Source organism: Anguilla anguilla, chromosome 1, assembly GCF_013347855.1.
Source record: "Anguilla anguilla isolate fAngAng1 chromosome 1, fAngAng1.pri, whole genome shotgun sequence".
NCBI classification, from domain to species: Eukaryota; Metazoa; Chordata; class Actinopteri; order Anguilliformes; family Anguillidae; genus Anguilla; species Anguilla anguilla.
The window spans coordinates 65,407,045-65,421,992 of record NC_049201.1 but is presented as its reverse complement, the minus strand read 5'-3'; the positions used below and the strand labels follow the sequence as shown (position 1 = coordinate 65,421,992).

Genomic DNA, 14,948 nt, shown 5'->3' with positions numbered 1-14,948 from the left:
AATGATCATGACTCTTTAACTCTTTACTGGACGCTGCATAGAAGCAGGAAATACTCAACCAGGTAATTTGCTTTCTGGAATTGATGAGATTATCATTAGAATACTCAAAGTGGCTCGAGGGTTAACACTCTTTATTTTTTGACCCAGGAAATTGATTTTGAGGGCTTCAAGCTCTTCATGCAGACATTTCTGGAGACTGAGCTTAATGATGAGTTCTGCCAGCACCTCTTCCTGTCCTTCAGCAGCAAAGGGCCCAGACCCAGCCCCTCTACACTGGACAAGTCTCGAATAGCTGGTGAATATGATCGTCCCCGAATCTGGCTGCTCTAGTCTCAGAGAACACTGACAGAAATATATCCACAAATGCCATTCCAGGCCTTTGTATCCGTTAAAGAAGATGTGCTGTGAAAATTTGAATATTCATGTTGCTGAGTTGAACACACTCTTATAAGTGAGAAAAATAATCATTCTGCTTGGTTGATTTTTTGCTTGATTTAATTGCTTTGGTTAGCATACATACAGACACATATGCACATACATGCAAGTGCACGCTTGTGCAGGTACCCACACACAAATGAATATCAATGAAAGTGTACAAACAGATGTGCAGAAACGACCAGTGTATGTATTTAACAGCCTTCCAAAGTAGTACTAATGTAGTGCATCTAAACCCAGTCTGCACATTTGGTTCTGAATCCTTACCCCGTTGAGACCTTGCTTCATGTCGCATGTTATATGGACACTTTAAATATTTTAAAACTCTTTTATGTTGGAAAACGTTGTACTCCATCTGGGAGAACCCAAATGTTGTACATACAGCACACCACCTTTGACTCCAGAAGGTCATATAGTATGCAATTTACACAATTACACAACATCTCTGCACTCTTTTTTGTTCATGTGTGTAATGTTCTCTACCGGGCCTCCAGTGGGCTGTTCTGACTTTTTTAATGTCTGTTCTTAGGTCTGAAGCTGCTCAAAGGCAGCTCCACACCTCTGAGGGCTTCAAACCTTCCCAAAGTGGAACCCCTGGATGTGGTCCAACTGAAGGACATTGTGTGTTACCTGTCCCTTCTGGAGGGGGGACGTCCTGAAGACAAACTTGAATGTAGGTACACCTGATTCCTTGCTAATTTTATTTCCTGGAATGAATCTCTCTTGTGCGACATGAGAGTGCCATTTGAGAAGAGCGATTAGTAAATTCAATATCAACAATGGCATCAAGGTGTCAAAATATTGACTCTCTACTTATGAATGTAGTTTTGGAGATTGCGTAACCTCACTTTAGGTTCATTGTTAGTTTAGTAATGCCATTGTAGTGTAGTTTGTGGTATGAAATGTTCTACAGTATTTTATTTTTCTTAATGTTTTTGGCTGGACCGCAACAGCACTACAAACGCAAATGTCTGTGACTGAGTCACTGAGTGATGTAGTTACACCACTGGTCGGCCGAGTTATGAAATTACACCATTGGTCAGCCGGATGAAGTGTGTTAGGTCCAGCCATATACTAGGTTTTGACCTGGTCTTGTTTTTTACTGATTATATCAAATCACTATGGAAAAAATGAATGAAGTTAGACATGGAACTATTTTGTTTCCTATTTGTTTCATTTTGAGGTAAACATGACCCCAGAATGAACGAAATCCCTTGACATCTGCTTCAGTAATAACATATTTAGTGCTATGGTTTTACAAGGTCTAGCTATTATTTACAGCAATAGATTTGAGATGGATTGTTTATGTTTTGTAATCACACTTCAGCTCAGTGTTCATCTTGCTGCCATAAAACATGTATGACAATTCTGGTGTGAAGCAGTTTATTTATTTATTAGCATTCACTTCAGACTCTAAGGTCCAGTCTCAAAGTACAGCCATTACAGTATTTATATTTTATGCATCCAGGATGCTCTTTATTGGGGCATCTTTGCTAACATGTTTTGGCAAGGGTGAAATCACCTTGGATCCTAAACTTTGGCGCTTGGTGTCTACGGCCTGAAGTTTGAAACACACAGGAAAACAACTTCCCTTAAAGCACCACACAGGCTCTTTTGAACTGCAATTTAATGTGTGGGAAGTTGTTTTCTATTGAGATTGTTGTCCCTGTGCTAAGTTTTGTGTGAACAACAAAATTACTCATTCCTCTAAACCTAAACCACAACTCTGAAATGGTCGGGTTCTCAGCGCTCACAATCTTCTCAGAAGCTTGAAAGGGATTTCAGAACTGGCAGAAGTTTCTATTTCACTCAGTAACCAAAATGCTTTAGGTTGAAATCACAATGTTCTAGTGTTACATGTTACATAATGATTTATAATGACTGGAATGTTGTCCTGTATGTATTTAGAAGAATCCTCACTGAGTTTTCTATGAAAATGAATCAGCTTTGAGTAAGGGACAGGATAGAAAGGGCCCAAAGCTTGTGACCACAAGGGTGACTGTTCAGAGCCCAATATTTGTAGGGATTTTGTGGTGACATTTTTTGTAAAATATTATTGTTTGAATATTTCTTAATTAATTATATAAATTAAACAATACATTGTGGTCCATTTTCATATTCAGTACAATATGTTTAAGTGTTTGAGAAGAGAAAGTTGAACGCTAAGCAGTGAAGACATAAATAATTCTGCTTAAATTAGGCTATATGCCGTGTTAACCAATTACCCTTTGACGTGATCTCTCATTTCAAGGAATATTCTCCCTTACTAGGTCAGCATATTGTGCTTGATGCGAATGGATTTTTCCCCCTCATGGGTGAACAGTGCCATCTGCTGGGAAATTTCTAAAACTATTGAAAAATAATAATCCTGCTCTAAGCCAGTGGCCTTATTGTTCTTGTCAACAATAAATGAGCATGGATAGTCTATTGCTCCTTGTAAGAGGAGGTGGAATTGCTAGAGCTGTGTATTACTCCATTTGGTACAACTTGCTGACGTGAGAATTAAGGGACCCACTCATAACGAGGCAGAAGGGACTCAATTTTGCAGCATTGCAGTAAAAATATCCTTGCTTACTTCTCCAGTATAGGTCTGTGCATCTTAATGACTTTTTCCTTTAGTGGTTTGATGTTCATACGTATTTTTCTTCATTTTGCATGCCATTAAAACAGGTGACTAAATATAATTTGAATGCTATGGTGTAAATTAAATGTGATTATGTTCTACGGGAAAATGGAAGGGTTATGTATAATAGTTGGTTATTAAAATAGATGTACTATCCAGCTAGGGACCAGCTTTTTGGAACCAGTGGGGATGGATTTTGAAATTAATAAATATTTGTTTTTTTAGAGTTTTTTTTATTTTATTTTTATTTTTTAAATTCTTGGCTGGAGAATACCAGTATTAAAATATTCTGAATTACATTCTGATAACATTTAGAATTAAAGGATAATGTTTCCTTTTGCTCCTATAGTTACCATGCAAAATAACTAGGAAAGCACACTTTTATTTTGTATTTTTTCATAAATTGGACAAAGTGTCGCACATTATTGCCCTCATGTGGCTGCTTGGCTCACTGCAGGTTTTAACTAATGGCCTCAGAGCAACATCACTTCCTCTTACTCTTGCCCCATAGGGCCAGCCTCCTGTGGGTGACTGTCAATTAGCACCTAATTAAAACCTGACAAACAGCAAGCTGCCTTCTATTCATATGACGTCAATTGCCTCCTACACTCCCCCTCATTCACGCACACACACACACACACGCGCGCACGCACACACAAACACACACCACAAACACACACGTGCATTCACACGCACACACAAACACACACACACACACACACGCACACACACACACACACACACACACAAACACACATGGGCTGTCCTGCTTTAAATAACTCACGACACAGCTGGGTTTTTTTCACATTCTGTCTTGATTTTTACATGGCAGAATAGTCCTGTTACTTACCTTTCTAACCTCTGCATCTCATGCTGAACACCTCTAAGAATATGAACATTACAGAGGTGCAAGGAATTTATTTTATTCTGTCCTCTTTTTTCTGTTATTGAGTTTGTCCGGCAGTTATTTTTTTATTCTTTTTTATCCAATCTCTTTCACTGTATCTGAGCGGTCTGTTTCCATGGTGATGCAACAGATTTTTACAACAGCAGGAGTGGTTATTCAGGGCACAATGAGAGCCTGCTCAAACTACAGCTTGCTGTAATATCACATACACTCCTCGTGTCCTTTCAAAGAGGATTTGTTCCTGTTGATGTGATACACTCAATACAGTGAGAATTACAGTAACATAAGTACACCTTGCATCTCAGAGAGAAGAAAGATATGTTTTTTCATGAATATATTTGAAAAATGGGGTTTCGTATTTAGCCTCCCCACCCTGATAAAAAGTGACTAAAATTGAATGCAGTCTGTATTCTATTGCATAAGGAGAAGTCAGCCTCTTGTTCACCCTTTTTCCTTAGCTTGGAATTAATTTCTTAAATATTTTGTTATTTTGTTATCATAAACAAATCTTTAAAAAGTAATGCTACACAAGAAATACCTTGGCAGTATACAAGAACTGGTGGCTGAATATAAAGATACATTGTATATGTATATATATATATTATATCAATTATCATTAAATATTTTTTGTCCTGTTGTAGTCTGCTCTCAGCAGAATTGACCAGATTCTTAGAGGGATAATTCATACTGTGTAGTATCATAAATTATATATCTTATCAGACAAAATTAACAATATATTTAAAATATTAACTTGATATGTATTGATTGAATGCTCTTTTTAATTTGTTTTAGTTATGTTTCGTCTATATGATACTGATGGGAACGGGTGCCTGGACAGCTCGGTAAATCTTTTCTTTTCAGCATGTTAGTGTGAATCATTTTAATATATAACTACACAAGATAGAATAGAAGCATTTCGTAGGCATAACAATGCAACATGAAAGCAAATTCCTACTTGATGTAAATAACAAATTAAAGTTTATTATGGAAAGTCCCCACTATCTCCCTTTTTCAAGCCCAAGGTGTTATAGAAATGTTAAATAAAGAGAGATCCTGTATCTAATGTTTGCTAGTTCAGGCTGAATGCTACAGTCACGACTCTGCAGTTGAAACTAATTGAGCTCCTACAGTGAACGAGATGTAATTAAATCATCAAACATAGATCCTTTGTATTCATGCTGTTTTCATTTTGTTTTCATTTTTTTCTTCTCCATATTATCGTGCATGTGTATTGATATTAGAGAAGACAGATGTTAAGGCATAAATTCTGAAAGACATTTGCTTTTTCTCATAAGCGTATTGTGCTGTCATACATAATGCGTGTGTGCACAAATGCATGCATGTGTGCACACATACACGCACACACACACACACACACTTATATGTTCACTCTCCAGTTTATCATGAATAGCTGAAGGAAAGCTGACAAAAATCTTGTGATGATCTTGTTTATTTCTTTCAGGAATTGGAGCAGATAATCTCTCAAATGATGCATGTTGCAGAATACCTTGAATGGGATGTTACAGAGCTGAAGCCGGTAAAACGTAACGAAAATAAAACAGTATAGAAGTAATCATAGTAGTGATAATAGAAATAGTAGTTGTAATAGTAATAACTTAATATCTTTACCAAAAGAAAAAAAACAATGGAAAAAGTCAAGGGAAAATTATGGATTTGTACTACTGAATTGCAATGCCTGGATTATTATTGGGTTTTGTGATTTCATGTCTTTTTCCTTGTGATTGGATGTTATAGATTCTACAGGAAATGATGCAGGAAATTGATTATGATCGTGATGGCACGGTGTCACTTGAAGAATGGATCCAGGGTGGCATGACGACCATTCCGCTTCTAGTGTTGCTGGGATTAGAGACAGTGAGCATTTGGACATTATTTCCTGAAAAAATGTCTAATACAAAGATGCATGTTTTGTACAGTTTATAAATTCTCCTCCGAAGCTCTCAAAAGGCTATGAATTCACAGAACGGTTAGCCTCATCTGTGGCTGAAATTGCATCATTTTTTCATTGATTATTTAGATGAAATGTACTGTATGAGTAAACCCTACACAACAGCATTCTTAGTCACCAAATTAGGATTAAACAGATTGTATCGGTGGCTGATATTGTATCCTTTCTTCATGCAAACATAATTTTTATCTGTAGAGTGCACCACACCCACCTGATCATTCAGGTACTCCGTCAGGTGGGTGTGGTTACTTGCTTGGGATGAGTGCTTAATTGCTTGGGTGACTATAAAAGAAACCTGCTCCAATGGCACTTCTTCTAATATTGTAAACAACATACATATACCACGACAGCTATACAGAAATAACTAACGGCAAGCATTAATTATTAGGTATTCAAGGTTTTTATGGTATTTTGTAATGCAGTACAATATGTCCTCCACAAGAGGGACCCATTGGTACCTGTTGTATCCTGATTGGCACTGAATATTTTTAGGTAAGGTTCATTTAAATTTAAACAAGATATAATAATTAGGTTAGTGTATGAAGTACATCCCTAAGAAACTTTCTGCAATCTTTTGCGGTTTCAAGATGCCAATGTTTGATATATTCAGACCATTTTAACAAATATAATTTTTTTTTTTAGGAATGAAGCACTTTGCATAGTTTACGTATGAAAAGCATGACAGTAAACATGTTTACTGATCTACTCTGAATGTAATTTGGAACTGACAATTTAATATTTCCAAATTAGTATCCTGGTAGATGGGTGAAGTCTAATTGCCATAATTGCTTGAAGCAACAGGCTGTTTTTGCTCTTAGTTTTCATAAATATCATTACTGGTCAAGCCCAGGTCATGATCATACAAATTGGGCGAAGCACGGAATAGGGCCCCTCTACGTGGCAGAATTGTTAACACATTGTGTGACTATTCAAACCTTGCACTCACAATGTGAGTGATTATTAGTGGTACATATCGGTAGATATCAACTCAGGTCATTAGGACTGAGGTCCTTGCTAAGTCCCCAGCTGCAGAATTGTGTTACACCTAAAATCAGAAATGTGCAAATAACCATGATTTTTAAAAACTCAACTGAAAACTTTTCTTATTGATTCTGCTCTTTGTGACTGACCGAACTGTGCCTTGCTCCTATTTTGTTGATTAGTCTTAACTGTTCAGCACTTGGAGAGCATCTTGGTGTGAAGAGCTCTATGTAAAAATTAATTGATTGTCTGATTGGCGAGTTTCTGGTTATAATATGTCCGTGCACACGCTGGGCGGCATGGTGGTGCAGTGGGTAGCACTGCCGCCTCACAGCAAGAAGGGTTCGAATTCCTGGGCCTTTCTGCGTGGAGTCTGCATGTTCTCCCCGAGTCTGCGTGGCTTTCCTCCCATAGTACAAAGACATGGAGGTAGACTGTAAATTTCCCATAACTATGAGTATGTGAGTGAATGGTGTGTGTACCTGTTCAGGGTGTATTCCTGCCACTCGCCCAATACTACCACTAGGTGGAGCCCTTTGCATATGTTTGCGTTTGTTGACGAATTCTCCAGTTCTGTCCTACTGCAACTTTCTCAATCTTTTCTTTTAATTTTTAAAATTACTTTGCCATTTACTCACAGGCTTTCTGGTTGTATCAATTTCTGTCATGTACTGTGTTTCACAGTATATAACACGTATGCCAATTTCAGCAGTTGGGAAAGATGGATAAATAAGCACAATCCGTTAGGTCTACCCACAGTGATGTCTCACTACGACTTCTTTATCCCCCCCCCCTCCCCCCGCTCTGCCCTCAGAATGTGAAGGATGATGGACAGCATGTGTGGAGGCTGAAGCACTTCAACAAGCCGGCCTACTGTAATCTGTGTCTCAACATGCTGGTTGGACTGGGCAAGCAGGGCCTGTGCTGTTCATGTGGGTGCCAAAGCCTTTAAACAGCTCATCTCCAACTGGGACATGCAATCTTACCCCCAGAGTACTTTGCCCTTACCTTTCAGAAATAAAGTGAAGAATATTTTACATTATGGATTTGTACTCAATATTTCTGCTAATTTAATGATAAATACCTGATAATTTGTGAAAAGAAATAAAAAACATTTAAAGTTAATGTTCACTTAATAGTAGGAATTGCCTTTAATGTTGTTATGAGGTCTAACATTGCAAGAATTATTAAGTTGTACTCGTTTACGTTGCTTCTCTATCAAAATTTTAAGGTGAAGTCCATAGTGGTCATATCCGGTACTCACTTCAGCATTACACAAAATTATTACAATGCTCAGTCAACTTATCAAGATGAAGCAATGTTACATGCCGGTCTAACAGTGTGAATAGCTGCTTTCTCACTTTTGACAGTCATCTGACTGACACAGTCATCTGCTTTTCTCCTTCAGATGGATTCACATGATCAGTAATATCTCACACATACTTTTTTGTATTTGAAAAAAAAAATGAATCTGTTTTTGTAGGTTTTTGGTATTAATCACTTCGCTGAGAAGATGAATCATGTTCCCCTGTAATGCCCCTTCAGTCTCTGGCTAAATGAACAACCGCCCTTAATGATCCGTTTTGTTGTGTTCGCGCATTTTCCGTTCCGCTTGAAGCGAAGCTCTGTATTAATATGTGTGTCCATCCTCCCTCTCCAGTCTGCAAGTACACAGTCCACGAGCGTTGCGTGGCACGCGCTCCGCCGTCATGCATCAAAACATATGTCAAGTCAAAGAAAAACACGGAGGTACGTCCAATTGAAGTGTTTATCAGCCTGCACGCTTGGATCAGTGCCGTTCCATGGAGCTTATGCCAAGGGCTCCTTCTCCGCTAATGGAATTAGCAGCAAACGCTTGTATTAAGCAGAACTAATTACAAGACTTGCTTGCTTTAATAATCAGATGCCAAGCCCATCAACAATATTTCCAAGAGGTCCTCTCCTCGATTCTTTTTCTTGTTTTCTTTTTTTTTCTTCTCTTTTTGTTTGTTCTTTGTAGTTTTTGTTCTTTTACTTTTGCACTTGTTTTATTCCTCGTTTTCATTTCCTTTCTTGCTTTTTTCTTTCTTTCGCAGGTGATGCATCATTTCTGGGTGGAGGGGAACTGTCCGACTAAGTGTGATAAGTGTCACAAAACCATCAAGTGCTATCAGGGCCTGACTGGGCTTCACTGTGTGTGGTGCCAAATCACTGTGAGTCTGCTGGGGGGCCTCTACTGTGTTTCTGCTATTCCCACCTGATTAAGAACTTGCACTGTTTTCATTTTGTTTCATGCAATAAATTGTGCTTTGAAAATATTTCTACAGGCTACAGGTGTTTGACAAATAAACCAATATTGCTAATTATATTGATGTGAAAGTTACTGAGAAGTGATTGCTAAGTTGCCTTTAGAAATGTGTAAAATGTGTAAGACTACATTTCTTTCATGACTTCAGTACATTCAATATTTAATATATTTGCAGTGAGCCAAAGTTTTGTATTTATATAGTACTGTATTTATATGCACGAGTAATGTTCAAATGTGAGAAATGTATACATCCTCCTAAGACCCTGCAATTCATTTTTGTCCCCCGTAGGAGACATGAGTCTTAATCTCAGAACCATATATTCTACCATGCTTAAACCTACACTACAAGGGACGTGCAATAAAAATAAAATAATATTTGTGAAACATTTTCACTACAGCATGTTGTTAAGACAATTGTATTATGTCAAAAAAATGTAATAATTAAACTGTTGTTCTGCCGGTTCTCAGGAGGATATACATGTGTTTACGCCCGTTCGCCATGGACAATGCTGTGGTTTGGATAAGAGCTTACAAAGTAATAATGAGATTAAGCTTGTTTCCCTCTCTGACGAACCAACGCGTTGCTATGAAGGCACGCTGCTAATTATCAGAGCATCTCAAGCACTTATTCAGATATGTGTATTTAATGTTCTAGGGCCCCGTATGCATTCATTACTGAAGTAGTTTCCATGCTGCGAGAGGTGGGAATTAGCATGAAGAGTGTGTGGCTCAGCCTCCATTTAAATGATCTCAGTTCAGCGCTAACACCGCACCAGTGGAAGAGAAAACACCTCTCTTCTTGTAAACAACACAAATGAAGACAAAGGAAACAAGTCCGAATTCAATCGCTGGTTTGCAAGCAACTAACAGAAATATTATGCATCCTGCTTACTATTACACGTGGTGCTCTCGCATGTATTTTGTGAAAGTCGCAAAATTAGGAATTGTGGATGTGATACGATTGCAGACTGTAGAATGAATAAAGCCAGTCAGGTTGGAATGTTAAATATTCAATTGCTGTTTCAGCTTCACAACAAGTGTGCTTCCCATGTGAAACCAGAGTGTGACTGCGGGCCGCTGAGGGACCACATACTGCCCCCAACCACAATCTGCCCTGTTGTGCTGGTGAGTCACCCCCCTCTGACTCTGTCCCTGCCCACTACCTGCTCCATTTGGCCAGCGAGTCACCTTCCACAGATGCCTTCCCTAATCACAATAAGAGCTGCAGTTTTAGTGAGTTACCCCATTGTTCCCGCCTTCTCAACACAACCTGCCCTTATGTGTGTGAATTAGCCACCGTGAACATCATAACTACCCCAAATCGCAATGTGCCCTGCAAACTGTACCCTCCCTAGAAACCACACACTGACCCTCACCATGGTCTGCCCAATTATGACTTCCTGATACTGCTGCCCAAAACACAATAAATCCTATTTTGTTAGATAATCACCCCTCCCCCCACATACTGCCTTGACTACTCCCTGCCCCTTTCTGCTGGTTTATATCCCCCAATGTACTCATTTGTACCCCAAGTCCCAGGAGGAATATCTGACTTCCTTGGCTGGTAATAATGAACATCCCTGTTGTATTAATTGGCGCCCCTCCTTTTGAATGTCCTTGTGAACACCGATCTTCAGGAAAGGCAGTCCACCATTAGAAAAGATTCCAAAGCCAGCCAGTCAGGAGGTAGAGGGAAGATGCAGAGAGCCAACTCTGTCACAGTGGATGGACAAGGGCTACAGGTGAGTCAGACCCTGCTGGACACTGAGGCTCTATGCTGTATCATACATTTTATAGTTACTGTTGCTACTGGAAATGGTGAATGGGCTGGAGGGTTGGGTTGGTACAGGACTCAACCCAATCTATTAATTGACAATTAAAGCTTTCCATCTGATACAACCAAAGTCTTATGCTACCTGCTTATTCGAACTGGATATTCTAAGATTGATTTATATAGAAATTGACCATGTGTGGTGCTCAATCTGTCCAATCGAGTGAACTGAAGTTAATGATGGCAGTGATTGCTCGTGTTCAGCACAGATAGAACCCTCTGTCTGGGTGACCGCACGTCTGCGCATGACAGAGAGAAAATGATGAATCATAACCGAAGACATCCATCTCTGTTCTCTATGGCTAACCAGCGGAATAATCAGGATTATTATTTATAATTAGAGGAAGTAATGGATCACTCCTAACCTCTGGACAGGAGCTCATTAATCCACCTGGCTCTGCTGGGACATCAGACCCAGGACTTAAGCGCTCTGTCTGTGTCGCGGAGAACATTGTCATCGTCCGTGACATCCACAGAGTGCACGCGAAGGCCACTAATGTCTCGGATTAGGCATACTTAGATCTCATGCGGTCTCAGTTTACAGAATGGCATTACCTAGAAATGCTGGAGGACCTTTAATTGGTAATCTGTCATTGAAGACAAACTGACTCGCTTATTAGGCAATGATGTTTTCTCAAATTACCTCAATCAAGTTACATAATCAGCCTCTCAAAACATTTGCCATATTTCTGTTTTTCTAAAATAAAGTGAACGTGTTCAGTGTAAGGAAGAGGCGAAGAACACAATTATTCTATTCTTGGAGTTAACAACGTTTTGAAATCTACACCTTTGTAAATAGAGGAAATTCACAGCAGGTCTAATAATTTTGATGGGGATGCAATATTTAATTTACAAGAAGGCTTTGATTCCTTTTTCCTTCAGATAACAACCATAGAGGGCACTCACCCGCTGCTGGTATTTGTAAATCCAAAAAGTGGTGGAAAACAAGGAGAAAGGTAAGATTTCGAAAGGTAAGATTTTAATGATTACCACTACTGTTACGCTTTGTACACATATTAATATGAGAAATATTGCGTTTTGGATCTTCTGCCAATCCCACCAACATTGTATCGGTTAAAAACCAATGTTTCGGTCTACTCTGTCAATAGCTTTCTGCATTATCACCGCTGTCTGAAAAGTGATGCCAAACATTTTAGTCCAGTCTGACAAGTCTGGTGACAAGTTTGCTGTGCACAATGCACGAGCACCTTAACCAGCTGTGCAAAGCAGGTGCCGGCAAGAGTTTATCAACCAATTAAATGATTCCATTTGCTAATTAAAAACTAAAGCCCAGACACCATTCTGCGCTCTGGGGCCTGAGTCATGCACCCCTGGTTTTGGTGAGCGCATTACCCAGCAGTCCTTGCCTGGCTCCACATTGCGCTGCCGCCCCCCATCACCCTGTCCTGCTGTCACTCCTCCCCGGTGAGCTTGCAGACGCAGGCCTCCTCCTCCTACCCTCCTGGACTAATTGGGTTATTACTGGAGCGTATTCATTCCCCTCCTTATTGCTTTATTACTCATCTGTTTAAATTATGGGATCAAAATATGACTTGACCCAGTTGTTATAATGAAATAGAAATTAGAATGAATTAGTCTTTCTAATGAGTTCTCCCCTGAGGGGGAGTACGGAGAGTGACCGTCCCTTTTACTGTAGCACTGGACATTGGGTGACTCGAGGACTGTGCACTCAGCCTACTGTTTTAAACCAGCTTTAACGTCCCTGTGCTTGCAAGGACTTCATTCAAATTAGTCGATTTTCCGGGTTCTGTACACAGGTTGAAATGTTGTATTTTTTTTGCACATCTTAAGTACAGACTGAATTTGAAATACTTTACTCTAGCATGAAATTTGTGAAACAATAAAGGTGCATCATTATATTTTCTTGATGGTCACCCTTATACTTGGGGACTCCACTTATGTTTTACATATTATTTATTCACAGAACTGAGTATGTACTAAAGCAGTTTGGGTGAAACCCTTTGCTTTGGGCTGTCCAACCTGAGTCTAAAACATAATGCTCTCAGTGTCAGCATGAGGATTATGAGATACCAGTGTCATCAGTGGAGTGAGATTGTTGCAGTCTGTTATATTATAGGCTGGGTTCCATATGGTTGATCAGATCAGTGAACTTTCTTTTTTTCCTTTCCTTCCTGATATAGGATATACAGAAAATTCCAGTATTTGTTAAACCCCCGCCAGGTGTACAACCTTGCAAAAAGCGGACCCATGCCAGGGTAAGTTCTGTGCCATCTCAATTAGACAACTGCAATGTGTGACAATCAGGCTTGTGCACAGATAGACACCGACACGCTGAAGCATATGTGCACTACCCCGAGACAGTTAAAGTGCTCTTTCGGCTACAGAATTTTTTAAAAGCGCAGGTGCCCTTGGCAATTGCAGTCTCTGCCCCCCAGTCCGCGATCGCAATCAACCCCCCAGTCCTCGATCGCAACCCCCCCCTCCATAAGTCTGCGATCACAATCTACCCCCCAAGCCACCAAGCCCCCGCACCTGATTTTCAGCATATGCCCTCCATAAAGTCTGTGCACAGTCCTGCTGGTGACAATGCATGTGGCAATATCTTATGGTTGGTTCGGGTACTTGTTTGGTTTCTGCGAGAGCTAATACAAATACTGTATATTGCTCTGTTTTTCAGCACTGATACTGGAAATTGTATGCAAAGGAAGTGTCTTAAATTGAATATCCCAGCAAAATCAGGAGATTATGCACACATTATTAAAAGGTGACATCAGATATCACAAACACTTGGAACAACAATTCAGCGCGATGGCTAGAGGGATGTGTGGGGACGGACGCCAGAGTGAAGGGGTGCGCTGGACGAGTTGGAAAGGCATTTGCTCCAGATTCACGTGTGATCGTGCATACAAACGACAGCCTCGTGCTCCGTCAGACAGAGCAGGTATGAGCTGCTGATCGCTCCTATCTGTGATCTGGAAGATGAGCAGGTCATTAATGCCCCGCAAAGACGCCACACAGCCTATTTATCGTGGGCGTCACCCTCACGTAGCCCACACAAACACGCGTGTGTTGAGGGTTTGAGAATATTGGACTGTAATGCATATATAAACATAGAATTCAAATGGTTGATTAAAGAAACAGGTTCCCCCCCATCTCAAAAAAAGAAGAAAAACAGCAGTAGAAAAAATCCTTTCAAGTATACTGACATAGCGTATAGGCTATGCGTTGCAGCTCTGAAGTTTAGCCTAATCGATCAAATTTTTATTTATTTATTTATTTATTTATTTATTACCATCAATTCGACTATGCTAAGTTTTATTCAAATGCTAAGGTCAGAAAATGTCACGTAGGCCTATTTCTCTGTGGTGAGTGACGTAGGCTAGCCTACTTGTTGCTTGCGAGATAACTGTAGCAGTGGTTTTCTTTGTTATTATTAGGCCTACTATTTTTATTCCAGATGACATTACCGCTGAATAACCTAGTTAATAATTTGTAAAGTGTACGTAATACGGCCCACCCTGACAGATAGCAATACCAAAGGCAGAAACAGCCGCGCCCTCTCCTGTCAATTAGCAGCCTCTCTAACGCGATTAGAGCAAATTAAGTGTTTGTTTTTTCATATTTGAATATCTCCAAAGTTGCCTTTCATGTTTGAGGTCGTCTGTTCTGCGTTTAACTCGGTTTACGGTAGTTACAAATCCCAGTCGGAGAGTAATTGAGCGAATCATTTCTCCACCATATCATGATCCAAGGCTTCCTCATTCAGTTATTGGTTTATTATTGCAAAGGAACGGAAGCATTTGGGATGAACATTGCCTGCCTTGATCCGATTAGACTTCGAACAGACTGGTTCTTGGAACGCATAATTGTCAGTGTAATTTGAGTGTAATTTAGCAAGATTAGAGACCTTTGCAGCACCAACGTAGAGCAAAT

General features: G+C 39.7%; 1 protein-coding gene across 5 annotated transcripts in view; it reads left to right on the top strand.

Moving 5' to 3' along the window:
• dgkb (diacylglycerol kinase, beta) overlaps positions 1 to 14,948 on the top strand; it is a 63,818-nt gene that overhangs the window by 8,400 nt on the left and 40,470 nt on the right. For 2 of the 5 annotated variants that reach the window (XM_035412075.1, XM_035412248.1), the window contains exons 4-16: positions 42 to 62; positions 148 to 295; positions 965 to 1,108; positions 4,758 to 4,807; positions 5,428 to 5,502; positions 5,721 to 5,840; positions 7,730 to 7,847; positions 8,576 to 8,664; positions 8,991 to 9,107; positions 10,229 to 10,327; positions 10,840 to 10,944; positions 11,916 to 11,989; positions 13,196 to 13,270. In XM_035412075.1, the coding sequence (XP_035267966.1) occupies positions 42 to 62; positions 148 to 295; positions 965 to 1,108; positions 4,758 to 4,807; positions 5,428 to 5,502; positions 5,721 to 5,840; positions 7,730 to 7,847; positions 8,576 to 8,664; positions 8,991 to 9,107; positions 10,229 to 10,327; positions 10,840 to 10,944; positions 11,916 to 11,989; positions 13,196 to 13,270 (1,235 nt within the window). Of the gene's footprint in view, positions 1 to 41; positions 63 to 147; positions 296 to 964; positions 1,109 to 4,757; positions 4,830 to 5,427; positions 5,503 to 5,720; positions 5,841 to 7,729; positions 7,848 to 8,575; positions 8,665 to 8,990; positions 9,108 to 10,228; positions 10,328 to 10,839; positions 10,945 to 11,915; positions 11,990 to 13,195; positions 13,271 to 14,948 lie in introns of those variants that run through there. The other 3 variants (XM_035412158.1, XM_035412330.1, XM_035412415.1) reach the window with 3 other exon arrangements.